The sequence below is a fragment of the Dipodomys merriami genome, unplaced genomic scaffold, assembly GCF_024711535.1.
Source record: "Dipodomys merriami isolate MVZ:Mamm:240054 unplaced genomic scaffold, mDipMer1.0.p SCAF_12, whole genome shotgun sequence".
NCBI classification, from domain to species: domain Eukaryota; kingdom Metazoa; phylum Chordata; class Mammalia; order Rodentia; family Heteromyidae; genus Dipodomys; species Dipodomys merriami.
The window spans coordinates 9,841,351-9,868,261 of NW_027202493.1; the positions used below are offsets into that span (position 1 = coordinate 9,841,351).

General features: G+C 43.7%; 2 protein-coding genes and 1 non-coding gene across 4 annotated transcripts; 1 reads left to right on the forward strand and 2 right to left on the reverse strand.

The window, feature by feature from the left end:
- Positions 1 to 1,775: 1,775 nt before the first annotated feature.
- Positions 1,776 to 1,880, reverse strand: LOC138823481 (small nucleolar RNA U13). The gene has a single exon (XR_011370831.1). It is a non-coding gene; the product is annotated as a small nucleolar RNA U13 (small nucleolar RNA).
- A 317-nt stretch (positions 1,881 to 2,197) lies between these two features.
- Positions 2,198 to 13,928, forward strand: Tti2 (TELO2 interacting protein 2). 2 transcript variants are annotated; one of them, XM_070016204.1, is made up of 8 exons: positions 2,198 to 2,271; positions 3,352 to 4,230; positions 7,063 to 7,249; positions 8,104 to 8,196; positions 10,671 to 10,858; positions 11,388 to 11,531; positions 11,838 to 12,000; positions 13,665 to 13,928. In XM_070016204.1, exons 2-8 carry the CDS (start codon positions 3,617 to 3,619, stop codon positions 13,767 to 13,769), a joined length of 1,494 nt encoding a protein of 497 aa, XP_069872305.1. In that variant the 5' UTR covers positions 2,198 to 2,271; positions 3,352 to 3,616; the 3' UTR covers positions 13,770 to 13,928. The 2 variants fall into 2 exon arrangements, with proteins under 2 accessions (XP_069872305.1, XP_069872306.1); XM_070016205.1 differs by having other exon boundaries at positions 2,248 to 2,267.
- Positions 13,929 to 14,094: 166 nt separating this feature from the next.
- Mak16 (MAK16 homolog) lies at positions 14,095 to 24,706 on the reverse strand. The gene is made up of 10 exons (XM_070016206.1): positions 24,609 to 24,706; positions 20,695 to 20,744; positions 20,494 to 20,603; positions 20,324 to 20,388; positions 19,991 to 20,142; positions 17,493 to 17,547; positions 16,327 to 16,401; positions 15,152 to 15,268; positions 14,851 to 14,916; positions 14,095 to 14,475 (listed from the first exon to the last, which is right to left on the reverse strand). Exons 1-10 carry the CDS (start codon positions 24,621 to 24,623, stop codon positions 14,278 to 14,280), a joined length of 903 nt encoding a protein of 300 aa, XP_069872307.1. The 5' UTR covers positions 24,624 to 24,706; the 3' UTR covers positions 14,095 to 14,277.
- Between the last annotated feature and the right edge of the window lie 2,205 nt (positions 24,707 to 26,911).

Below are 26,911 nucleotides of genomic sequence, written 5' to 3' on the forward strand. Positions count from 1 at the left end.
GCGCCACTTCCCATGAAGCATTTTTTTAAAAGCCAAAATGATTGTTGCCTTGTTTTTTGGATTTCTGGTTTATTTGTTTGCCAGTCTCGGGGCTTGAACTTGAACTCAGAGCCTGGGCACTATCCCTGAACTTCTTTTATTCAAGGCTAACACACTACAACGAAGCCACCTTCACAGCCCTGTTGCCTTGTTTCAATGCTTCATTAATGTGAATCGTGATTTTCTAATGCTACCAGTTCTGTTGCATTTATCAATCAACACAGTATTTATAGGTGCCCTGAAATATGTAGCAGAACAAATACTTAGTTTCTTTCTCTTATTTCACCAATTTTCAAAATAAGAGATGATTCCTTAGGTGGTTGGAAGGTGAATGAAGACATGTTTTTCTTTCTAGTATCGCTGAATTCATTTGTTTGGCATATAATCATGTCTCAATTGTGACAGGAAACATTCTTTTCATGCTCAGATTGTCTTTGGCCAGTGGGTGCCCTTTCATCTTGGCAGTTGGGTCCTTTCCACATAGCCTCAGTAGTATTTGACAGCCATCAAAATGCTAGGGGACGCTCTACATTGCTTGTTTTAGTTCAGAAATCAGTCTCTGTAAGTGATGATTGGCCCTTTTGAGTGAAAAAATTCATTTAGATCGTAAATGGGATCTTTCTTGAAAGCCAGGCAACATGTCCGTGGCTGAGGTCTTGCTCTTTTCACGGAACGGCCCATTTTTGTCTTGCATAAATAACCTCACAGAGCTGCATTGTGTGAATGAACCGTGGTTTATACAGCCAATCCTTTGTGGGTGGACATGTGTATTCAATAAGCGTCTATTGCATGACTCAATTGTGCCAGGCACTGAGCATAAAGACATGGTGCTTGGCTTCAGGAAACTCAGTGCAGAGGAGGAGATGTCTACAATACAAGTACTTTTCCTCCCATCGAAGCAGAGCTGAAATCCATTTAACACCAGGACTACATGGGAAGAAACCCTCACATACAGGAGAGATATAATAAGCGCCTTATTGATTGGCATCTTGCTGTACTTGAGCCTTGGGGGGGAAAAATGGTTATCAGGGGTTGGGATTGCTAGGAAAATCCTGAGTGCCACCAATTGGTCAGGGAAGAGACGGCCAAATGAAAGAGGAGGAGATGGGGACCGGAGGACAAAAGTCTCCATGAAAGAGGAAATAAAAGTGAAAGTTCAAGTCAGGGCCTTGGCACTCTTGCTTGGTGGCTTTTTCAGCCCAAAGCCTGTGCCCTACCACTTAAGCCACGCCTCCACTTCCAGCTTTTTGCTGGGTCCTTGGATGTAAGAGTGTTTTCTCTGGTTTGGATCCCAGATCTTTAGATCTCAACCTCCTGGGTTGCTAGGTTTACAAGCGTGATATTGTTAAACCAATAGAACTATCTTAGGACCGTTGTTCTAAATGGTTTCCGTATATTTAATTCTTCTATTTTTAAAAGTTCTGACCGGTATGTCCCGCCGAGAGGAGGCCGAGCTGGGACCTGGCAAACGCGACCCCTGGCGGTGGGCAAGGCCGGGATCGCTCCGCGGGCTCCGAGCCTTCCCGGGGATCCTAGGCAGAGCTTGCCCAGGAAACTGGGGTGGAGAAACCCCACCGCCTGAAGCTACACTGAGGGGAGCGAAACCAAGAATTGCACGTAGCGCTCCCTTTGCATCTGGACCTCAAGAACACACTAGTTAAACTAAAACCTGGTGAAAAGACAAACACAAAGCCCACGTCTCATGTCCACAAGAAAATGGAAAGACCCCCAGTTCACGTCAGAAGGGTAATGTGCCCACGTCGTAACAAGGTTTAGAGGGAGGCACATGTCACGCAAGCGCGTGAGAACCCAATCATCACGCTTATGAACCGGAAAAGGATCAATTATACCATCTTGGGAAAAAATTCCTAAGTATGTGCGACTCATTTTTAAGAAAGGGTGAGTAATACCGTCTAGACCGATACAGTATTGAGCTATATTATCACGTAGGATTTAGCTCCCGGATGTTTTGTGACTGTTCGTTTCTTTCCCCTCTAACAAATGAAAATAGAGACAAAGTCAGGAGGCGGTTGCGTCTCTATGCAAATTACTCTCCTTAGACTCCCCCCGCCCCCCGGCCAGGCTCTTAATTGCTTTACGACTACTAGTCGCGGAGCGGAGCGTTGCGGCAGTACCGGCGGAAGTTAGCTTGTGCTTTCCGGCAATCGTGCTAGTGTGACTCGGACGCCGCTCAAGATGGTTGGTGTGAGGGAAAACTTGCAGGCCCCGTAGGTGTGTGTGTGTGTGTGTGTGTGTGTGTGTGTGTCTGTCTGTCTGTCTGTCTGTCTGTCTGTCTGTCTGTCTGTCTGTCTGTCTGTGTCTCCTGGGCTTGAACCCACGGCCTGGGCTCGTGTGTGTGTGTGTCTGTCGGTGTGTCTGTGTGCCTCTGTCTCTGTGTGTGTGTGTGTGTGTCTGTCTGTCTGTCTGTGTCTCTGTGTGTGTCTCTGTGTCTCCTGGCCTTGAACCCACGGCCTGGGCTCGCGTGAGTGTGTGTGTGTGTGTGTGTCTGTCTGTCTATGTGTCTGTCTGTCTGTGTGTCTGTGTCTCTGTGTCTCCTGGGCTTGAACCCACGGTCTGGGCTCGCGTGTGTGTGTGTGTGTGTGCTGTCTGTCTGTCTGTCTGTGTCTCTATGTTTGTGTGTCTGTGTGTCTTTGTCTCTGTGTGTCTGTCTGTGTTTCTGTCTGTGTCTCTGTGTCTCCTGGGGCTTGAACCCACGGCCTGGGCTCGTGTGTGTGTGTGTGTGTGTGTGTGTGTGTGTGTCTGTCTGTCTGTCTGTCTATCTGTCTCTGTCTCTGTCTCTGTCTGTCTGTGTCTCTGTGTCTCCTGGGGCTTGAACCCACGGCCTGGGCTCGCGCGCGCGTGTGTCTGTCTGTCTGTCTGTCTGTGTCTGTGTCTCCTGGGCTTGAACCCACGGCCTGGGCTCGCGTGTGTGTGTGTGTGTGCGTGTGTCTGTCTGTCTGTGTGTCTGTGTGTCTGTGTCTCCTGGGGCTTGAACCCACGGTCTGGGCTCGCGTGTGTGTGTGTGTGTGTGTGTGTGTGTGCGTGTGCTGTCTGTCTGTCTCTGTGTGTCTGTGTCTCTGTGTCTCCTGGGGCTTGAACCCACGGCCTGGGCTCGCGTTCCACCACTTTAGCCACAGCTCCCGTTCCAGTTTGTGGTGCTTCCTTGGAGATGACGGTCTGATGGACTTTCCTGCTCGTGCTGGCTTCCAGCCGCATCCCGCGGATCGCCGTCCCCTGAGTGGCTGAGAACGCGGCGCGGCGCCCGCAGCAGCTCGTTTCTCGGGTTAACTTTTCCTTTCTTTGCGTCTTCAGGAGAAGTTTCTCCACTCCACCGTTGCATCTGACATCACCGTTTGTCCGACATCAGCGGCGTCATCCCGGCCCCACTCGACCCGCCCGCTGCGAGACGCCTGGCCGTCGTGTTACTTGGTGTGGGTTTTCCGCGCGGGGAGGATTGCAGCTTGTGAGAGATCTGTGCTTCCCTCTTCAGCGAGGCTCTGGTCCTCTTCCTCCTCGTCCTCACGGTGTGTGTGTGTGTGGGGGGGGGGACCAGCCCTTTCTTGCTGCAGCGTGAGAAATGGAGCCCGACAGCGCCGAGGAGACCGCCAGGGAAGGAGAGGGGTGTCTCGGCGACCTCGGGCAGGCCTTCTCGAAGATGGTGCACCGCCTTTCCGACCGGGAGCCACGGCGGGCCAGTGCACGAGGAGATGCTCTTAAGGACCTCGGGGCTCTTATAGATGCCACAGAATGGGACCGATTGTTTGAGGGGAGCAAAATGCTGGAGATACTGGCACAGGTGACCAAAGCGCTGGAGAAGTATGCAGCCCCATCCAACGAGGAGGCAGGTGCACGTGGTGGTCACTCCGAAGTGGCTGGTAAAGCTGAAGAAGTTGGCTTACTGTATCTTAAACTGTTGGGGAAAGTTGAGGCCGCCAAGAAGTCTCCACTCTGTTCCACTTGGAAGGCAGATGTAAGTCACTTAGCAGGACCCGTCTATATTTTTGCCATCTCTCACAGCTTGAAGCAATCATGGACCACTCCAAGATCTCAGGAGGTGGCCAGAAAGGTGCTCACTTCACTCCTTCAAGCTACTGAATGCAATTCAGTGGCAGGATTCCTATGTGGAGAAAATGAAGAGGAGAGAGGGAGATTTCCTGTGGTCATTGGACTTCTCAAGCCTGATTTGAATAAGTGAGTGCTGATCTTTTAGCTTCTTCATCAGAAAAATAGAGGTGATAAACTAGGCTATCAATGAATGATACAACAAACTGGGCACTGGTGGCTCATGCCTGTAATCCTAGTTATGCAGGAGCCTGAGATCTGAGGATCATGGTTCAAAGCCAGCCAGGCAGGAAAGTCTGTAAGTCTCTTGAATCATGGCTCAAAGCCAGCCAGGCAGGAAAGTCTGTAAGTCTCTTATCTCCAATAAACCACCAAAAAAATCGAAGTGGCGCTGTGTCTCACAAGTGGTAGAGTGCTAGCCTTGAGCTGAAGAGCTGAGGGACAATGCCCAGGCCCAGAATTCAGGCCCCACGACCAATAACAACAACAACAACAAAAGATAAACAAATTTGAGATTAGAATTAAGGTCTTCTCACTCAAATTCACTCCAGTGCTTCCAATCAAATGATAAATTCTGTCAGCTGACTTGAGAAAATGGGGACTCTGCCCCATTTATCGACAGTTAGAATGAAGACATGAAGAGGATTTAATCTTACATTTTAAAATTTTAAACTTAAGGAGTGTGTGTGTGTTTGTATGTATGTATATATGTATTGGTCTTGGGGCTTGAACTCAGGGCTGGTTTGACTTTTTTGTTTGCAGCTTGTGTTATACCACTCAAGCCATTCCTCCAAATCCTAAATCTGGGGATTTTTCATCCTTTGGAGAGCAATCATGGGAAGGAAAAATAGAAAACTTTACTATTAGCTGAAGTGCTTTCTGTGAAAGTTTCCACTTTTTACTTTGTTAAGTCTAGAGTGAGGAGAAAAAATGTGCATATGTCATTTTACAACAGAACTTGGGAGTTAAAAGGTTTGATTTTGAAGCTAGTGACTGTTTTTAATTCTCTTAGTAGGACTAGGTAGGTAGATTTTCTGAATCTGTCTCATTATTTGTAATATAAAGATAAAATTGGGCTGGGTTCTAGCAGCTCACCCCTGTAATCCTAGCTACACAGGAGACTAAGATCTGAGGATTGCAGTTCAAAGCAAGCCTAGGTAGAAAAGTCTGGGAGACTTCTCTCCAATTAACCACCAGAAAATTGGAAGTCAACCTATGGCTCAAAGTGTTAGAGTGCAAGCCTTGAGCCAAAGAGGTCAGGGACAGTGCCCAGGCTGAGTTCAAGCCCTACAACTAACAAAAAAAGATAATATTGGATGGGATCATTATTATTATATTTGACAGTTGTGGGGCCTGAACTCTGGGCCTGGGTGCTGTCCCTTAGCTCTTCAGCTCAAGGATAGCACTCTACCACTTGAGCTAGAGCACCACTTCTGGCTTTTTCTGCTTATGTGGTGCTGATGAAGCAAATCCAGGGCCTTTTGCATGAAAGGCAAGCATTCTACCACTGAGCCACCTTCCCAGCCCCAGATTTTTTTTTTTTTTTTTTTTTTTGTTGGTCGTGGGGCTTGAACTCGGCCTGGGTGCTGTCCCTCAGCTCTTCAGCTCAAGGAGAGTGCTCTACCACTTGAGCTACAGTGCCACTTCCGGTTTTCTGGTGGTTTATTGGAGATAGGAGTCTCACGGTCTCTCCTGCCCGGGCTGGCTTTGAACCGCGATCCTCAGATCTCAGCCTCCTGAGTAGCTAGGATTACAGGCATGAGCCACCAGCGCCCGGCTGTTATTATTTTTAAGATTGGTGAGTCATGTGTGTACACTGACTTTATAAGATATAAATTGGGGCTGGGAATATGGCTCAGTGGTAGAGTGCTTGCCTAGCATGCATGAAGCCCTGGGTTCGATTCCTCAGTACCATATACACAGAAAAAGCTAAAAGTAGTGCTGTGGCTCAAGTGGTAGTGCTAGCCTTGAGCAAAAGAAGCTCAGGGACAGTGCCCAGGTCCTGAGTTCAAGCCCCAGAACTGGCAAAAAATTATATATATATATATATATCTATGTATATACATAGATATATATATATATATATATATATATATAGATATATATAAGTTGGTGCTCATATATTTTGTTCTCTATAATAACAGTGTTGAGACATCTCTACTAATCCACATTTCACTATAACCAAAACACCTTCGTCATCTCAGGTCCTTCACATAGCTGTGATATAAATGACCACTACTCATTGGATATTACTTACTTTTTTAGTTGCCACTTCTGGGGCTTCAACTCAGGGCCTGGGCGCTGTCCCTGAGCTTCATTTGCTCAAAGCTAGCTATCACTTGAGCCACAGCTCCATTTGTAGCTTTTTGGGTTGTTGATTAAAGTATCTCAAGGACTTTCTTGCCAGGGCTACTTCAAGCTGCAGTCCTCACATCTCAACCTTCTGAGTAGTTAGATTATAGGCTTGAGCCACTGGCACCTAGCCTCGATAAGCTTTACAGTCACAGTCCTGGGTGATGGTTTCACATATATACGTGTGTGTGTGTGTGTGTGTGTGTGTGTATAGTGTATGTTATGTAAGTTGTTTTAATTCAAATCACTAAATGTATTTTATAAAATTAACTTATATGGGCTGGGAAGGTGGCTCAGTGGTAGAGTGCTTGCCTTGCCTGTATGAGGCCCTGGGTTCAATTCCTCAGCACCACATATGCAGAAAAAGCCAGAAGTGGCACTGTAGCTCAAGTGGTATAGTGCTAGCCTTGAGCTGAAGAACTGAGGGACAGTGCCCAGTCCCAGAGTTAAAGCCCCACAACCGGCAAAAAAAAAAAAAAAAATTATCTGGAATGTACTATTTTTCCCCCAAAGAACAAGAAAATACTCTATTCAATCTAAACTAGTTACTTTTCTTTGCTAATTATCGCCATGTCACTTTACCTGGTGTGTTTTCATGTGTCCTTTCAGGGAATCCTGGAAGAATAACCCTGCAGTCAAACATGTTTTTTCATGGACTCTGCAACAGATTACTCGGCCCTGGCTAAGCCAACATCTGGAAAGGATACTTCCTCCATCTTTGCTCATTTCAGATGATTACCAAACTGAGAACAAGGTCCTGGGTGTGCAGTGCCTTCATCACATTGTACTTAATGTGGTAAGTACCTTGGGCTGTTTTTACTTACATTTATATATTTTTCTGAACTTGCTTCCTATTAACATAAAGTCATGGGCTGGAAATATGGCTAAATGGAAGAGTGTTTGCTTAGCATGCATGAAGCCCTGGGTTTGATTGCTCAGTACCACATAAACAGAGCTGGAAGTAGTGCTGTGGCTCAAGTGGTAGAGTACTAGTATTGAGCAAAAAAGAAGTTCAGGGACAGTGCCCAGGCCCAGAGTTCAAGCCCCAGGACTGGCAAAACAACAACAACAACAATAACAAAAAAACCATAAAGTCATTAAATTGTCTTTTTCTTCTCTTTTGTCCTCTCCCAACTTGGTAGAAATTGTATTTCACCATAATATAACAACTAAAAGAGTAATTATAGAAGAAACAGGAAGATACAATTCACTATTAATAACCAGACATTCAGTGATTAACAAGTGACTCAAAAAGAAAAAAAAAACAGAACCTGAAAGGAATCATATTCAAATATGCAATTTTTTAAAAGTTTTTATTTTTTTTGTCAGTTATGGGGCTTGAACTCTGGCCTGGACGTTCTCCCTCAGCTCTTCAGCTCAAGGCTAGCGCGCTACAGCTTGAGCCACAGCACCACTTCTGGTTTTCTATTGGTTTATTGGAGATAAGAGTCTCAAGGACTTTGCTGCCCAGGCTAGCCTTTGAACCGTGATCCTCAGGTCTCAGCCTCCTGAGTAGCTAGGATTACAGGCATGAGCCACTGGCACCAGGCTCGTAGATGAGGTTTTGAGTTAGATCCCCAGCACTAGGGGCAAAACACTTTGTCAGCCTTGGGAAACTTTCCTTTTAATTGTATAATTGTCTGATTGCAGCCAGCTGCTGATTTGCTCCAGTACAACAGAGCCCAGGTCCTGTACCATGCCATTTTCAACCACCTGTACATATCAGAGCACTGCCTCATTCAGGTAATTGCAAAGTTTATTCACAATACTCTGGGTTCTAGTTGAGAAGATAGCATTATGTAAGGTAGAAATAGTTGAGAGATATTTTCTTGTCTTGTAAAATGAAGATGTGAACTAAAAGCTATTGCCAAGTTGAAAGTATTGCAACATCAAGCAGGGACCTACATTCCTGAGTCTCTGCAGAAAAGCCAGTTTTATCTTCATGTGGATCAACTACATGTCAGTTAGGATCAGTATAATATTTATTTAAATGTTTTTGTCCTGCTTTATCTACCTACACTGTATAGGTAGATATTTTAGTGTCCGTTATTGGTTCATTCAACAAAGAATGTGCTGTTTGCATCATTGTAGTTATTGTGACTTATTCCAAGAATTAAGCGAATCAAACAGGCTTTGTAGCTTTAAGAAACACTGGAGGGATAGTTATTTCAATGTGACTCTGTACACATATATCCAAAACTATGTACAACAGAACGGTAACAATAATGTAAAGCACAGGTGTAGCCACCAATAAGCAGCTAACTACCCACCAGGTTTGGGTGGTGTTGAGGTGGTTTAGCTAGGTGATTTTTTTTTTTTTTTTTATAAGTTGTGGGGCTTAAACTCTGGGCCTGGGTGCTGTCCCTGAGCTCTTCAGCTCAAGGCTAGCGTCTACCACTTGAGCCACAGCACCACTTCCTTGAGGTGGTTTAGAAGGCATTGGGAATGAAGTAATACTTGCTTATGAAAGCTGTATTCATTCCTATTAGAGTTGCTTAGGAAGGAAAAGAACATTCTAAAGACAGAAGCAGGGCTGGGAAGGTGGCTCAGTGGTAGAGCACTTGCCTTGCCTGCCTGAGGCCCTGGGTTCGATTCCTCAGCACCACATAAGCAAAAAGAAAAAAGCCAGAAGTGGCGCTGTGGCTCAAGAGGTAGAGTGCTAGCCTTGAGCTGAAGAGCTGAGGGACAGTACCCAGACCCAGAGTTCAGGCCCCACGACTGGATCCAAAAAAATAAAAAAATAAAGACAGAAGCAGTAAAATGAATAAAATGAAAGGGATAAGCAACCTTTTCTTTCTGTTTTTGAAGAAGCAGAGGTGCTGGCATTATACCAGCTCCTTGAAAATGCTAGGCCAATGCTCTACCACCAATCTCTTTTATGCCTTCTCTGCTACCTTCTCACCACTACCTTTTTTCACATTTTTATCCCTTTTTCCTTTTAAATAGTACTTTTGGTACTGGAAATATACCAAGAAGTACAAAGTTTATGTCTTTTAATGTGGAGAAAAAAATTTTTTTTTTTTGATGCTGGTACAGGGGCTTAAACTTGGTCTCATGCTATCACTTGGCTTTTTTTGCTTAAAGCTGATTATCTACCATTTAAGCCACACCTCCACATCTCGCTTTTGCTGCCTAATTGGAGATGAATCTCATGAACTCTTGTGTGTGTGTGTGTATGTGTGTGTGTGTGTCTGTGTGTGTGTGTCTGTGTGTCTGTGTGTCTGTGTGTGTATGTCTGTGTGTGTCTGTGTGTGTCTGTGTGTGGTGGGGCTTGAACTCGGCCTGGGTGCTGTCCCTGAGCTATTCAGCTCAACTTGAGCACTCTACCACTTGAGCCACAGTGCCATTTCTGGTTTTCTGGTGATTAATTGGAAATAAGAGTCTCATGGACTTTCCTGCCCGGGCTGGATTTATTTCAACGGTGATCCTCAGATCTCAGCCTCCTGAGTAGCTAGCATTACAGGCATGAGCCACCAGTACCTGGCTTCATGAGATCTTATACCAGAGCTTTGAAAAATGATCTTCAGATCTCAGCCTCCTAAATAGCTAGGAGCTACCAGCACATGGCTTAGAATTACATTCTTTGTAGGAATAGTTTCTTTGAACTTGGTACATAAATGTCATATATCACCAAAAATTTTGTGATAATACACTTAGATTACTGATTATCTAGGTTAAAGTCCAATCACTCTTATTCTAAAACTTAATATGTAAGTCTTGAAGAGGAAGTATTAAATTTGGGACTGTCAGATGGAGATGATATGAAGAGTTTGGCACGATGGGTCACACCTGTAATCACAGCCGCTTAAGAAGCAGAAATTGGGAATTTTTTCCAGCCTAGGAACAACTTAGCAAAAATCCATGTAAATCAATGAGCTTGGCATGGTGGCTCACACTTGTCATCCCTTCTCTGGGTGGCACCAATAGTATTGGCTAGCCCAGGCAAAAACTTTAGACGCTATCTCAAAAAATAACTACAGTAAGAAGATCCTGGAGGCATGGCCTGAGTAGTTAAATGCCTGCCTAGCAAGAGCAAGCCCTTAGTTCAAACTCCAGTGGCGGGGAGAGGGGGGAGTGAGCAGTTTGAAAGTTTTAAGTATTATGCACTTAATGTATTATTGGTGTTTTTATACATCCCCACAGTCAATCAAGATCTTAAAAACTCAGGAGTGTTGTGAATGCAACTGGTGAACTATGGTTTTTTCCCTTACCCCTAGGCTGTGCTTCTGTGTCTGTTGGATTTATTTCCTATTCTGGAGAAATCCCTGCACTGGAAGGGAGAGGCAGTTCGACCCACCACACACTGTGATGAGGTACTGCAGCTGATCCTGACCCACATGGAGCCAGAGCACCGCCTTCTCTTACGCAGAACCTATGCCAGACATCTACCAGCTTTTGTCAAGAGGCAAGTACCTCGACTGCTTGTCAGGCCGTCTATCCTCAGTCCCTCTCTTGTGTGACAGTCCTTGGGCTGGAACTGAGGGACAGGGTATTGTCCCTGAACTTTTTTGCTCAAGGTTGGCTCTATATGACTTGAGCCACAGCTCTACTTCTGGCTTTTTTTTTTTGTCGGTTGTGGGCAATCCCTAAACTTTTTCACTCAAGGCTAGTACTCTATCACTTTGAGCCACTTCCGGTTGTCTAGTGGTAAATTGGAGGTTGAGTCTCATGGCAACTTTCCTGCCTGGGCTAGCTTCAAACCAGTACCCTCAGATCTCAGCCTCCTGAATAGCAAGGATTACAGGTGTGAGCCATCAACACCCAGCTTACTTCTACGTTTTTTTTGTTGGTTAACAGTAAATAGTCTCATGTACTTTCCTACCCAGAGCGATCCTCAGAGCTCAGCTTCCTAGTAGAATTATAGGCATACGCTGCCGGCACCCAGCTCAGTCCAACTCTTTGGTCATCATCACATTTTTTTTTTCCATTTTCAGACTGGGGATCCTAACTGTCCGGCACATGAAGAGACTGGAGCGAGTCATTACTGGTTATCTGGAGGTTTATGATGGACCAGAAGAGGAGGCTAGGCTGAAGATACTGGAAACACTAAAGCTTCTTATGCAGTATACTTGGCCTAGGTATATAGCACCCAAACACACAGGTGTGCTAAAGGGATACACCTCAGTCAACTTCCTGTTTAGAATTTGCCCAGATACGTGTGTTCAGTACAAAGACTTAGGGCATGTGATGTATTTCAATTTTTCATTTGCACACACGTATAGCATTTCAGTGCACAAATACTATTAGAAAGAACCTATATTACTGAGTCAGCAAAAGGCCTTCTTGTATGAACTCAGAGTTTAAAGATCACCAGCTAGGTAGTTTTACATCTTTTAATTTAATATGCCAATTTAGAATATGACCATTTTTCTTCCTGATTCCAGAATTTCCTGCAGACTTGTGATCCTATTGAAGGCTCTTTTGAAATTGGTGTGTGATGTAGCAAGGGATACAAACCTTATACCTGAACCTGTTAAGAAAGCCTTACTACAAGAGGCTACAGACTGCCTAATCCTTCTGGACCACTGCTCCCAAGGACAGGTAAAGGTAAGGCAGTCTGCAACTCAGTTCTGTGGATCTCTTTGTCCTTAGGTAATGCTTTTGATTATGGTTATAGTGTTTATGTGCCCAGTCAAGTGTGGGAGTGTTTTAGGTCCCCATCTAACTCTAGGTCCTCTAGTCTTGCAGAATTTGATCAACTAGTGGTTGAACCCAGGACCTGGCACATATTGATATTGACGTTAAATGTACAAATTGACATTGAACTATTCCCCAACCCCTCCTTTTCAGATCATTTAGAGTAAAAGGATTCAGATGTTAGGGATTAAGGATGAAAAAAAATGGGTGAAAGCCTTACAAGCAAGTAAGATTTCTCTTACAGTCTTTTGAGCTTTAAAAAAAAAAAAAACAACAAAAAAAAAACTCAACACAAGCCATGACTATGGGCATGCCCCCCTCTCCCTACCCCCCACCCCCCACACTCCTCAGGGTCTAGACAATGTCCCTGAGCTTCTTTTGCTCAAAGCTAGCACTCTACTACTTGAGCCATAGTGCCACTGCCAGCTTTTTCTGTTTATATGGTACTGAGGAATTGAACCCAGGGCTTCATGCATGCAAGGCACTCTCCTAAGCCACATTTCCAGCCCTCTGGGCATGCTTATATGTATTTAGTAATGTCTCATTTCTTGCCCCATTTAGAAATTTTTTGCAGAATGAAGGAAGCATGACACAAAACTCAACTCCTAAAAATATTTAGTAATAGAATGCTTTTTTTATTATTATTATTCAGACCATTTCATTTTAGCTCTTTAATCATGAGGAGTTATTGAGGCTCAGTTCTAATGCTATTTGCCATGGCTGGAAATAAGCAGCTGTTTCACAGGCCAGCAGGACCCTTGCAAGCATCTGTTCTGACCAGTAAACTCATTCTTGCCTTTTGAGTATAATAATAAGAGTAAAGGGAAAAAACAGTGGAGTGTCCATGGCTCACATCTATAATACTAGCTATGCAGGAGGCTGAGACCTGAAGACCACAGTTCCAAAGCCAGCCCTGGCACGGAAGTCCATGAAACTCTTACCTCCAATTAATCAACAAAAATTTGTAAGTGGTTCATTCCTAGAATCCTGGCTACTCAGGAGGCTGAGATCTCAGGATCTGGTCCAAAGCCAGCCCGGGCAGGAAAGTCCTTGAGATTTTTTTTTTGGGTCCGGTCGTGGGGCCTGAACTCTGGGCCTGGGCGCTGTCCCTCAGCTCTTCAGTTCAAGGCTAGCGCTCTACCACTTGAGCCACAGTGCCACTTCCGGCTTTTTTCTTTTTGCTTATGTGGTGCTGAGGAATCGAACCCAGGGCCTCAGGCATGCAAGGCAAGCGCTCTACCACTGAGCCACCTTCCCAGCCCATCCTTGAGATTCTTATTGCTAATTAACTACCAGAAAACTAGAAGTGGCACTGTGGCTCAAAGTGGTAGCATGGTAGTTTTTAGTGAAAAAGCTCAGGGACAAACCCAGGCCCTAAGTCCAAACCCCATGGCTGACCCCTCACTCCACCCCCAAAAAAAGCCTGAAGTGGAGTTGTGGCTCAAGTGGTAGAGTACTAGTCTTGAGCAAAAAGGCTCATGGACAACCTGAGCCCAGTTTTTTCATACTACCCCACCTCCCAAAAGAAAAAAAAAACAACCAAAAAAACTGTTTTGCTTTATTTAATGTTTCAGGGTCTTCTAGCCAGAGTTGTCTTAACCTGCACAGACAGCACAGTGGTGAACTGTATTAGAAAAGTGCAGCAGAATCCTGTGGATGCTTCTGTCCTTGGAATTTAAGATTACTTCCCAAGAAGAAAGGATTGTATGAATGGAGTTAGAGCAAAAGGTATTTTTATACTAAACGCTGGAAGTTTGAGTTTCGTTTTCCTTTATTCTTTTCCTTTTACCCTCATGGAAGTTGGGAAAGAAAACAAAATAAAAACTGGGAAGTTGCCATTTCTAAATACAGTAGGGGAGGAGAATAGAAAAAGATTATCAAGGAATTTGTTTCTCAAAGTCTAGAAATATTTGCACCCAGCTTCAGGAACAGATCTGTTAAGCTTCTTGGCTTCAAACTTTTACTAAAAACATGTTATTAAAAAAAAAAATATATATATATATATTTTACAACTTAAGGCTTTCTCCATTCACTCCAGACTTCTTGCTCCTCTAAAGTGACATAAAATTAAAACACAAATACTGTGTGAACTACAACTCAAAGAGCAAAAACTGGAGGGGGAGATATGCTTTAGAAGAAGTTTTAAAGAAGTTCATAATGTTCATTCCCTATTGTAATGGAAGGCAATCACGTGGCTTTGGCCTTAGCCATGGGTTCTGTCTCCTGTTCATACTCTATTTCCACATAGGCTCGTTTTCTCTGCAATGGTCCTTTCAAGGGCGCTTTGCCTTTGTGTTTCACACTGATGACCTTTTCTTCCTCCTCTTCACTGGAGGATTCATCATCCTTGTCTTCATCACCACTGGTGTCCAGTTTATCCATATCCTAGTAAGTAGAGAGAAAAAGTCAAATAGGGAAGGGCTACATTTTTCCAAACCCCCTTTACTGTTCTCTCAAGAATAGAGCAAATTAGAGAATTCATTTTCATGTGTGTATGTTTAGAACTATCCCCCCCCCCCCCCCCCTCCGGTCTGTTTCAGGCCAAAGGACAATTCTTTTTAAATTTTTTCTTTTTTTTTTTGCTTCTTAGTTCGAGGCTAGCACTCTACACTTGAGCCACAGCACCACTTTCAGTTTTTTCCGTTTACATAGTACTGAGGGACTGAACCTAGGGCTTCATGTATTCTAGACAAGCACTCTACCAGGAAGCCACAGTCCCAGCCCCCAGAACAACTCTTTTTTTTTTTACCCACAGCTCACCTCAAAATCACTTAGGTCACTCTCATCTACCTCATCATCTTCTACAAATTCCCTTTTTCCCATATCCTAAAATAAAAGACATAAAAGTCAGTCTTTACATTAAAGCAATTAAAATTTACTCATTTCTAAATTTAATATGAACATTAGATAACTCATGCCCGGTTTAAATCATTAAGAGGTACACCTCCAAAAAAGAGTAAATTGTTTAATATTTCTGGCTCGGATGCTAGAGAGATTGTATATATGTATTATAAATAGAACATCTAATTCTGAAGATTACTAATTGACAAATAAAACTTACTTCTTCCTCCTCTTCCTCATCATCTTTCTCCTCAACATCTGAAGAGTCACTCTCTGCCTCCTGCTGTTCCAGAGCCTTGTCGAAGGCATGAATAGGGAAGTTGTAGATGTCGCCATACTAGAAAACAAACAGACTGCCTTGAACTACATTTGGCTATTATACTTGAAGTTCTACTGTCCTGCAAGCATATTCTTTTATCCTGAGGGAGTAAATGAGGATATTTAACTTTGATGAGAAGGTTAATTTCTGTTATTTTTAAATCCCGAGCCAGCAGTATAGCCCAGTTTTTTTGCTTCTTCGTGATGAAAGCTAGTACTCTACCACTTGAGCCACAGTGCCACTCTAGTTTTTGAGTGGTGTATTGGAGGTTAAGAGTCTCACGGGGACTTTTCTGCCTAGGCTGGCTTTGAACCCTGACTCTCAGATCTCTCAGCCTCCTGAGAAGTTAGGATTACAGGCATGAGCTACCAGTGCCCAAATATAGCCCAGTTTTGACATTTAAATAATCAATGGTTGATGTCAAATAGGCAGTAACTTCCATGAAGGATGAAAGCAGGTCACTTAAACTTAGTAGTTTATGAGACCCTTGCAATGGGAAAAATGTAATCTTGCTGAAAGGGGAAACAAAAAAAAAATTCATTTTGTTGTCTGTAAATGTTAACCTTAAAAAAGATGTTTAAACTCATGTAAAACTCAGCTTAAAATCTGACTGTTTTATTTATTTATTTAATTTATTTATTTAGTCAGTCATGGGGCCTGAACTCTGGGCCTGGGCACTGTCCCTCAGTTCTTCAGTTCAAGGCTAGCACTCTGCCACTTGAGCCACAGCGCCACTTCTGGCTTTTTCTTCTTATGTGGTGCTGAGGAATTGAACCCAGGGCCTCATGCATGCAAGGCAAACGCTCTACCACTGAGCCACCTTCCCAGCCCTTAACTATGTTTTTGACTCTAGTATCTGGAAGAGTGTGAGAATGGGAATTGGGAATACAAAGTCTTTGGTAGTGGATTATCAAGGGCTAGCGAAGCATTCTATGTGCTTACATAAATTAACAAAAAGGAGGAAGGATAAAAATTTAAATTTCAAGGACAAAATCAGAGTAGGCCATCTTTCTAGCACTTTATTTGGTAGTATGATATTACCACTTACAATGTATGCCCCAAAGATGTTTCCTTACCGTATCTTGTTTCAGTCTCTCTAGCAATTCCTTCTCAATGGCATTGTCCAGCTGAGCAGCAATTAATGCTTTTTCCTATAAGAGAAAGAACACTAATTTACTTCATTAGTACTCATTTTTTTCAGACTGCAGAATTAGAAATTGTTTATTTTCTGTGCCTGTCTTGGGGCTTGAACTCAAGAGCCTGTGCTAGCCTGGGTTTTTTGGGGGTTTTTTTGGGTCCAGTTGTGGGGCCTGAGCTCTGGGCCTGGGCGCTGTCCCTCAGCTCTTCAGTTCAAGGCTAGCACTCTGCCACTTGAGCCACAGCGCCACTTCCGGCTTTTTTCTTTTTGCTTATGTGGTGCTGAGGAATTGAACCCAGGGCCTCATGCATGCAAGGCAAGCGCTCTACCACCGAGCCACCTTCCCAGCCTCAGCCTTGAGTTTTTATGATCAAGGCTCTACCACTTAAACAACAGCTTCACCTACCAGCTTTTTTTGGTGGTGAATTGTAGTCTCATGGACTTGCCTACCCTGGCTAGCTTCAAACTGTGATCCTCAGATGTCAGCTTCCTCAGTAGCTAGGATCACAGGCATGAGCCACCCAGCTTTTTTGTTATTTTTAAGGAGTTGTACAAAGGGTTTACAATTTTGTAAGTCAGGTTATGAATACAATGCTTCTTTACCAATGTTACCCCTTCCTTTGAGACAAAGAAAGACCTCATTATTTTAGAAATAGCATTCTAAGTTTCTAACAAACTTCGTGATAGGTCTGCATACGTTTAAAATATAAAGTGAGCCAACTTGTAAAAGCCACTAAAATGAAAGAGACGTCAACCATCTATATTTTCTAAAATTACATTATATTCGATGTGGCAGAAAAATAAGCTCATAAACCCCTTTGTGCAACTACTTCTAAGGTATCATAAAAGTAATATAATTTCTTCCTGTAACATATTTAAAAAATCTAACTTTGATCCACCCAGTCTAAAATTTTGCATCAATTTTATAAGAAAAGTTGTAGAAAGTTTTGATGTATTCCCCAGAGAAGCTGTGTTTTTGAAAGTAGTAGCTTCACTGATTATCACAGACTCATGATGCTTATTGACTTCCTCATGCACCCTACCTACACACAACCCTTTCCCTATGAAAATATACAAGCTATGAAAATATCAGATCTAAGTTACCTCTCTTCTTTTTTCCCTTCGTTCCACCTTCTTACTCAAAGGAACAAGTTTTTTCCTAGGGAAATAGAATACCTTATTAAAAATTCAAGTTCATATCCAATGTGCTCTTTCTGTAGCAAACAGTATTGGAATTCAGTACAGAAAGAAATACTTCCTGAAAGTAGTAGTAAAAATACTGATAGAAGCTGGGCACCAGTGGTTCATGTCTATAATCCTGGCTACTCAGGAGGATGGTAGTTCAAAGCCAGCCTGGGCAGGAAAGTCAGTGAGATTCTTATCTCCAATTAACCAACAGAAAACCAGAAGTGGTGCTGTGGCTCAAGTGGTAGAGTGCTCACCTTGAGCTGAAGAGTTCAGAGGTGGCGCCCAGGCCCAGTGTTCAAGCCCCACAATGGACACACTAATTGATAAGTCATTTTCAAGTATTTTGCAACACAGGAGCTTTTTATACCTCCAGCTATTGAAATACCTTATCCAATATGCAAAGGATTACTGGGAAAGGCAGTCACAACTTAACTGAAGGAAACGCCAGAGTAAATTATAAAGAGTAGGATGTCCAACTCTTTCAACAGGCAAAGATGTAAAAGCTAAGAAAATTGATTTTCATGGTCTTGGAGAATTTGATCACTGGTTCTTTTGACTTAATTCTGAGAATCCTTTTCTGGGACCACCTCAAGATGAATGGGGGACATAGCATTCCTGGTATGATGTAAAGCTTAGGTTTTATTATAATACTTCAAAACAAAGTGTAATAGACTACCATGGAACAGAACTGTGAGCCTTCATCACTTTAGTATAAGAATTTTTTTTCTCAGCTGCAACCTAGACTCCCACAGACTGCTGCAGAGAATGTCTATTTAGAAAATGGTTGTTTGGATTTTTTTTTTTTTTTTTTTTTGGGTCCGGTTGTGGTCCTGAGCTCTGGGCCTGGGCGCTGTCCCTCAGCTCTTCAGCTCAAGGCTAGCGCTCTACCACTTGAGCCACAGCGCCACTTCTGGCTTTTTTTCTTTTTGGCTTATGTGGTGCTGAGGAATCGAACCCAGGGCCTCAGGCATGCAAGACAAGCCCTCTACCGCTGAGCCACCTTCCCAGCCCCCTTGTTTGGATTTTTTTAAGCAAATTTTTGGACTTAGTGCCATTTGGTGGCTTATGCCTATAATCCTAGCTACTTAGGAGGCCGAGATCTGAGGATCACAATTCAAAGCCAGTCTATGAGATTCTTATTGCCAATTAACCACCAAAAAACCAGAAGTAGAGGTATGGCTCAAAATGGTAGAGTGCTAGCCCTTTTTTTTTGGGGGGGGGTCCAGTCGTGGGGCCTGAACTCTGGGCCTGGGTACTGTCCCTCAGCTCTTCAGCTCAAGGCTAGTGCTCTACCACTTGAGCCACAGCTCCACTTCTGGCTTTTTTCTTTTTGCTTATGTGGTGCTGAGGAATCAAACCCAGGGCTTCAGGCATGCAAGGCAAGTGCTCTACCACTGAGCCACCTTCAAAGCCGAGTGCTAGCCTTGAATGAAAAAGCTCAAGGACAGTGCCCATGCACTTGAGTTGCTTCTTCAAGCCCCATGACGGACAAGAAAAAAAAGTCTCAGGGATGTTCCTGCTTGGGCTAGCTTTGAACGGTGATCCTCAGTTCTCAGCCTTTCTGAGCAGCATGGATTACAGGTATGAGCCACTGGTGCCTGGCTGTTTCATAGAAAATTATTAAACTAGAAAAAGAAAATACAATATTGAAAATTTAAAGGTATGCCCGATTTCTAGTTTTATTCTTCTTGATTGATTTGGCAGAGATCATTCTCCCTTTTGAAAAAGCAAAACTCATAAACTTATAACACATTCTATTCTATGTATGTATACACCTCACATTGTAACTTAAAACTTTACTATGAACTTTTCACTTCTACTTTGTATTACAGTTTTAGATACAAAATTGAGTTGCCAAGTTAATTACATAGTAACTTTGTAGATTAAATTTCTTGCCTAGCAACAATTTGCTGGTCCTGGATCTAATTAGGACCCCCCCACCCAAAAAAAAAAAGCATTAAGACCTAACACTCTTAAAGCTATTTTACAATGAATCTTGATCAGTGACACCCCTTCCATCATTCTTGTTTGCTTCCTCATTTTGCTCAAAATGGCACTTTACACTTGAGCCACACGTCCATTTCTCATACTTTTAAAAGTAGTGTTCAATGACTCCAGAGTAAACTTCTTAATAGTTGATGATTATATTCTTTTTACATTATTTCCAAATTGCTAGTCAAGATTCCCTCAGGCAATTATAAAGAAAATTTTATGAGTGAGATTTTCTGATGAAGAGAGAGGATTTATATTCTACTGTTCTAGACACGCTGCAAAATCAAAGGGTACACCTTTAAAGTTTCTTCTCCACATAAAGTAAGACATTTCAAAGTTGAATTTGTCAGAATTTACGACCTCAGCTTCATAACATGGTCCAAGGAAAGATAGATTTTAAAATAAATGATCCAAATACTTACTGTCGCTTTAGTGTAAGCTTTCTAATGCGTATTAGGTACTGAGTTATCTTGGTAAATCTCTGCTTACATTTGTGTCGAATGAAACGAGGCCAGTAAATTAGATTTTCATCTATTTGTTCCAGTGCTTTCTCATAGTTTTTACTAAGCCGAACCTACGAAACATACCAAACAAAATGAAAACTAAAGGAGTAGAGCAAATGAGTAAGTTCATTGTCAATAACTATGGGGTCATTGTCAATAACTAAAAGTTTAGAGATGATCAAGGGAGAAGGGAAATGCATGCCATTTTTGCTCTTTATCTATGTTCATTAAAGTTTTGTCATTAAGTCTTACCCGTTCCCAAAGACGCCTAGGAAAAGCTGCTCGTTCTATAACTTTCATATACAAATAGCACTGTCCTAAAGGATAAAGTAAAATACATTTAAAATTATTTAGACAGACTGAAGAACATCCTTGTTAAAGCTGTTGAATAGTTCTCATGGAAGTTAAACTGGGGGAGTTACCTTTCTCTTCTTTGATGGTAGCATACTGACTATTTGCCAGGGGACAGGATGACCGATTACACAGTCCAGTCAGGCTATATTCATTTCTGCAAAAGCCTTGAGTCTTGGTTCTTAAATGAGGGAAAGGAAACAAAGATTATATGGTGATTACCAGGAAGGCAATTAGAAGAATCTTATTCCAGATTACAAATCTAGGCTCACCTTATTTTGAAGGAACAAAACTGCTTGTTTCCTAGTGTATCCCAGATAACCTGTGACACAAAATATAATTAAGAAGAAATTGTGGCCTAAAAGATACCTTATTGATTAAAAAAGACAACATCACAAGGGCTGGGGTAAAATGCTTTCGTAGCATGAGGGAGAGCCTTGGGTTCAATCTTATACTTCTAATATCCTCCCCACACCCCAAAACCAACAAAACAGAACAAAAAAAACAACCAAACAAAATCTCACAACAAAAAGCATGCTGTGGAAAGGAATCCTTTGTTTTTGTTTTGTTTTGAAGGTCTAATTTACTTTCCTTAGGAATCTTTCTCTCTCTTTTTTTTTTTTTGGGGGGGGGTCCGGTCATGGGGCCTGAACTCTGGCCCTGGGCGCTGTCCCTCAGCTCTTCAGCTCAAGGCTAGCACGCTACCACTTGAGCCATAGCACCATTTCCGGCTTTTTTTTTCTGCTTATGTGGTGCTGAGGAATCGAACCCAGGGCCTCATGCATGCAAGGCAAGCGCTCTTACCACCGAGCCACCTTCTCAGCCCCTCCTTAGGAATCTTGAAGGAAAAAAAAAGTCAAGACCTGGTATTATATTAAGCAGTTGTCAGATTCTTAAAAAAACCAAGTAGGGCTGGGAGTGTGGCTTAGTGGTAGAGTGCTTGCCTAGTATACATGAAACCTTGGGTTTGATTCTTTAGTGCCACATAAACAGAAAAAGCAAGAAGTGGCACTGCGGCTCAAGTGGTAGAGCACTAGCCTTGAGCGCAGAGGCTCAGGGATAATGCCCAGGCCCTGAGTTCAAGCAGCTTCCCCCCACCAAAAAAACCCCAAAAAAACAAAAAACTGCCACTCTACCACTTCAGCCATGCCTCCAGCTCAGCTTTTTGCTGGTTAAGTGGAGATGGAGACTCACTAATGTTTCTGTTCAGACTAGCTTTGAACGATGATCCTCCAGGTCTCAGCTTCCTGAGTAGCTAGGATTACAGGTTGGAACCACTGGCAGCTCATGAATATATACGGTAACCTCATGAGTCATACGGTAACGAGTACATTCTTTTTGTTTCCTCTTACCTTGTTTTCTTCCAGTTTTTTCCTATGACCCTCCTCCTCCCCCTCATGGGTATATCTTCAATAAAAAGATCGTATTATATACACGCTGTCACTTTCTTACTTATACAATCTGTTTATTATCATTGTCAAATGCTGCACAGAAAACAGGCACTGGTGGCTCACACCTGTAATCCTTGCTACTATCTCTAACCACCAAAAAGACAGAAGTGGATCTGTGACTCAAGTGGTAGAATATTAGCCTTGGGCATGAGACAGGGCACAGCAAGTTCAAGACTCAGGACAGAAACATGCATATACACACAAGCTACACAGTACTAGATTTTTATATGTATAGCTGATATATCAGTTATATATACACACACACATATTGTTTATGTGGTACTGAAGAATTGAACCAAGGGGTTCATGCATGCTAGGCAAGCACTCTATCACGGAGTCACATTCCCAGCACCCCTCCCCCATTTTTAAAAAATTGGTTGTGGGGCTTAAACTCAGGGCCTGAGTGCTGTCTCTGAGGGTTTTTGTGTTTAAGGCTACCTACCACTAGAGCCACAGCTTCTTACTTTTTTGGTGGTTAATTGAAGACAAGTCTTACAGAATTTCCTGCCCAAACTATCCAACCTCAATCTTCAAATCTCAGAATTGGAATAGCTAGGATAACAGGTCTGAGCCACTGGTGTCCAGCCTGCCTCTGCTCTTGAATCCTGGAATCATAAGTGCACATCACAACACTTGGATACTAATGTGTTACTTGTTACATACATAAATTTATATAAAGGCATTGACATGTCCATGTCCTCATACACTGATCACTTAAGAAATCATAGTGGGCTAGAAATGTGGCTTAGTGGTAGACTGTTTGTCTATCATGCATGAAGCACTGGGTTCAATCCTCAATACCACATAAACAGAAAAGGCTGGAAGTGGCGCTGTGGTTCAAGTGGCAGAATGCTAGCTTTGAGCAAAAGAAGCTCATGGACAGTGCCTAGGCCCTGAGTTCAAGCCCCAGGACTGGAAAAAAAAAGTTATTAAAGTGTTTTATCTAGTTAGGGCTGTAAAGTCTATAAACAATGTATTGCAAAGTACCAATGAGTCTAGGAGCCTCAAAGGTGTATAAGAGGTACTGGAAAAAAACTTTAAAGCAGTTAAATGATCATAAAAGGCCAAACAACACATTTTGAGATGTTTATCAGTGTAGGGATAGGAAACAGGTATGAGAAAATGAAGCTGGAATGTAGGGAAATGATTCAGGCTTGGGGCTTTGGCTTTCAGTGTCACCTCCCGGTCAGACTTCTATTCCTGAGTACCAGAATCCTCTATGCACCTAGCTGCTCACTTGGCAGCCTAACAGCTAACATATCTACATGGAACTCTGCATTCCACATTTCTAAGAATACAGCTTTAAAAATGAAAAACACAGCTTTCAGCCAGGGCCCAGTAGCTCATACCTGAGATTTGAAGTCAGCAGGGGCAGGAAAGTCCTTAAGAGTTTTTCTTTTTTTGGGGGGTTGGGGGGTGGGGGGTGGTCATGGGACTTGAACTCAGGGCCTGGGCACTGTCCCTGAGCTCTCTTTGCTCAAAGATATGCTCTACCACTCTGAGCCATAGCACCACTCCCAGTTATCTGGTGGGTTAACTGGACTCATAAGAGTTTCATGGGATGTTCCTGCTCCAGCTGGCTTTGAACCACAATCTTCAGAGCTCAGCCTCCTGGGTAGCTAGGATTACAGGCATAAGCCATCAGTGCCCAGCCCTAAGATTCTTTATCTCTAGTAAACTACTAGAAAGCCAGAGGCATGGCTCAAACATTGGTAGACTTAAAAGGCTCAGGAATAGCACAAGCCCAATCACCATCCACCCCCAACTCCAAGAACATAGCTTTCCTTTGATACTGTTTTCCATCTCAATAAATGAAACTGCTATTGAACTGCAATGATTTGTCTGTTGCCATCCTCTTAAAAACACTTCCTACAGGATTTGACATTTTGCCCTGGAAAGCATATCCAACTTCATTACCCTTATTTTATCTCATATTCTTGATTTCTGTTATGTCACTTAGTGCCCCTTATATTATGCTTCCCTCTCATCTCCAGATCTTCATGCCTTCTTCCTCAGTGGCTGACTCATTTTCAACCTAGGTCTCAGCTCAAACATGTATTCCTAGAAGCCTGTGACCAGCGCTATCTTAAGGGGTCTGTTCTAACCACTCTACCTCATTACTGCCGATCTTTCTTTCATACTTTTTCACAGTGCAGTTGTTTTATTTGTCCGCCTGTTTACAGATTTTTCTAATCAGAATGCTCTGGATAGCAGAGACCCGTCTGGTTTGTTAACGAGATAGTAATTATCACAAACCCAGACACACTTACGTAGTAAGTACTTATAAACTTTTAAAATCAATGAACTGTTGATTGCTTCTGAAATTACGACTGAGATAGACTGGGGGGGGGGGAGGAGGAGGGGGATTTAAAGGGAAACCTAACATAGGAAAAGTCGGCTGAAAAGTAAGACGGATATGGATAAGGATCCTTAAAATACGAAGTCTACATTTCGCCGCATCCCTCCCACCTCCCGAAGATCCGAGGGTCCATCCAACTGTCAGCATGGCGCAAAGTCCTTCACTGCAAGGCACCAAGCACTAAGGAAGTCGGCCCGGGGTGGCGGTGGCCGAGCCTGGGCCTCTCAACCCCATCCAGGGCCGCCAGCGGGCGGGTCCGGCAGACACACGTGCGAACCCGCCTGGAAGGCCAGGCTCTGAGAGCCTCGCGTCCCGGACGGCCCGTGAGAACAAACGCGAAACCCGGGGTGGCGGGACGTCGGTGGGGGGCACTCACATCATCGGACTGCATGGCGTCGGCGGCTCAGCACGCAGCGGGTGGCCCGGTCTGGAAGCCGGCCCGCTCTTCCCCGGGAACCACTTCCGGGGAGTCACTTCCGGAGAGCCCGGCTTCGATATCGCGGGAACCGCAGAGGCTCTCGGAAGTACGTCACTGGCGTACTAGCTTCCGGCGGCGCCCCCAGCGTGCCGCGCACCTCTGCGGAACCTGTTCGCGTCACTCGGCTGCCAGTCGGCGAGCGCGCTGGCGCGGGGTCCCGGCCATAGGAGCCTTGGGGTCGCTGGCGCGGGAACCCGGCCGTGGGAACCTTGGGGTCGCTGGCCGGGGACGTTGCGGCGCGTCGGCCTTGGGGGCCCGGGCGGCGAAGCCGGGGGCGCGGCGCCGCCAGTGGCCGTCGCTCCGTACTGCCCGCTGCGCGGCCCGGGGCCTCCCCTTCGCAGGACAGGGAAGGTCGGGAGGGCCGTAATGCCCTGCGGCCGGGTCGGGCGGGAGTTCTTGTCGCTCCTTGATCAAGTGTGCTGTTCAAACTCAAGAAGTCAGAAGTGGACCTCTTCTGTCTTGCAAAACTAAGTTCTGTGAGACCTGGGCCCCGTCGCCAAGAAATTCAAGACCTGTGCTGACCTGGGGCTGTCTCCAAGAAATTGATGCATCCCATAACGTTGCCTGAACAAATCCGTTAGCAATTCTTTGTGGCTTTTTATTTCCCCAAAGGAAAATGAAAACCATTGCCAGTTCAAATGTTACCAAGAGACAGATCTTTTTTAGCATAAAAGGAGTTAACCGAATGTTCTTGCCCCAGCTGGCTTTGCACTGCAGTCGTCAGATCTCAGCCTTCTAAGTATGTAGGATTACAGGTGTGAGCCACCAGCACCTGGCACTCAGGATACTTTTTTTCTGGGGGGGGGGGCAGTCCTGGGGCTTGAATTCAGGGCCTGGGCACTGTCTCTGTGCTTTTGCTCAAGGCTAGCACTCTACCAGGTGAGCCACAGCACCACTCCGGCTTTTTCTGTGTATGTGGTACTGACTGAGGAATCGAACCCAGGGCTTCATGCATATCAGGCAAGCACTCTACCACTAAGTCACGTCCTCAGCCTCATTATACTTTTTTTTTTTTTTGCCTTTACATACAGTGGGAAAAATAGTACATGCTTAAATATATATGACAGTACTATTAATAGTAATAATACAATAGTGGTGTTGGCAATTATATACATATCACCTAACAGAACCTATGAAACTTAGAAATAGCCTTAATTTTTTTTTTTTACATCTTAATGATCCGGATACATATTCTACAGTAATTTTCACATATCTACAGGAAGATGTGCATAGGAACCTAAAGTAGAATTACTTATACAAAAATAAGGAACCTAAAAGTTTAATAGAAAAAATGGATGTCCATTGCATAATGAGCATACAATTGAAAGCTTTATCCAAGTTAAAAGGAATTAAAGAGCGATTGTGTTAACATGGACAAATGTCAAAACTGATGGTGAGAAAAGAAATACGTGGACATCTTTATTGTTGATATATAACAAATTAGTCCACAAATTTGGTAGCTTAGAACAACATTTATTATTAAATTCTGGGCCCTGCTTAAGTGTGTCCTTTGCTTAGGTCCTTTCAGGGTTGCTCTTAACATGTTGACAGCATTGTATTTTCATCTGTAGTAGTAGCTAGAGAAACATCTGCTCCTGACTCATTTGGAATTCGGAGAATTATTTGCTAAAGACTCAGGGTTTGTGTGCTATTGCCTGAGGCTGCCTCCAGTTTCTAGAAGTTGCCTGAAGTTTTTTGCCCCATTGAAATTCTCAACATGGCTACTTAATTCAGCCAGCCATCAATGAAAATCTCCCATTCCATTTGGTTAAGATAGTCTTACATTGTTGTGGCTATTGGGATCATTTTCTATTAATGTCATAATCTACAGGTTTAATCAAGTCAGTATCCCACCCTCATTCAGGGAAAGGGCTTAGTGGCATGAGCAGTCAGTCTGCAACTGAAACATATTTTGGGACTCATATTTTCAATTGACCATGAAAAAGCCAGACGTGGAACTGTGGCTCACATGGTAGAGCACTAACCTTGAGCAAAAAAGCTCAGGGGTAGAGGCCAGGCACCGGTAGCTCACGCCTGTAATCCTAGCTACTCAGGAGGCTGAGATCTGAGGATCGCGGTTCAAAGCCAGGCCAGGCAGGAAAAAGTCCATGAGACTCTTCAATAAACTACCAGAAACCAGAACTGGTGCTGTGGCTCCAGTGGTAGTGTGCTTGCCTTGAGCTGAAGAGAACAGGGACAGC

Excerpts from the sequence above, each read along its gene's own strand:
- Tti2 (XM_070016204.1), top strand. The coding sequence starts at position 3,617 with ATGGAGCCCGACAGCGCCGAGGAGACCGCCAGGGAAGGAGAGGGGTGT. Across the intron at positions 10,859-11,387 it reads CTACCAGCTTTTGTCAAGAG|ACTGGGGATCCTAACTGTCC; the intron begins GCAAGTACCTCG and ends TTCCATTTTCAG. Across the intron at positions 11,532-11,837 it reads ATGCAGTATACTTGGCCTAG|AATTTCCTGCAGACTTGTGA; the intron begins GTATATAGCACC and ends TCCTGATTCCAG.
- Mak16 (XM_070016206.1), bottom strand. Across the intron at positions 15,269-16,326 it reads AGAGACTGAAACAAGATACG|TATGGCGACATCTACAACTT; the intron begins GTAAGGAAACAT and ends TTTGTTTTCTAG. Across the intron at positions 14,917-15,151 it reads ATGAGGAAGAGGAGGAAGAA|GATATGGGAAAAAGGGAATT; the intron begins GTAAGTTTTATT and ends CTTTTATTTTAG.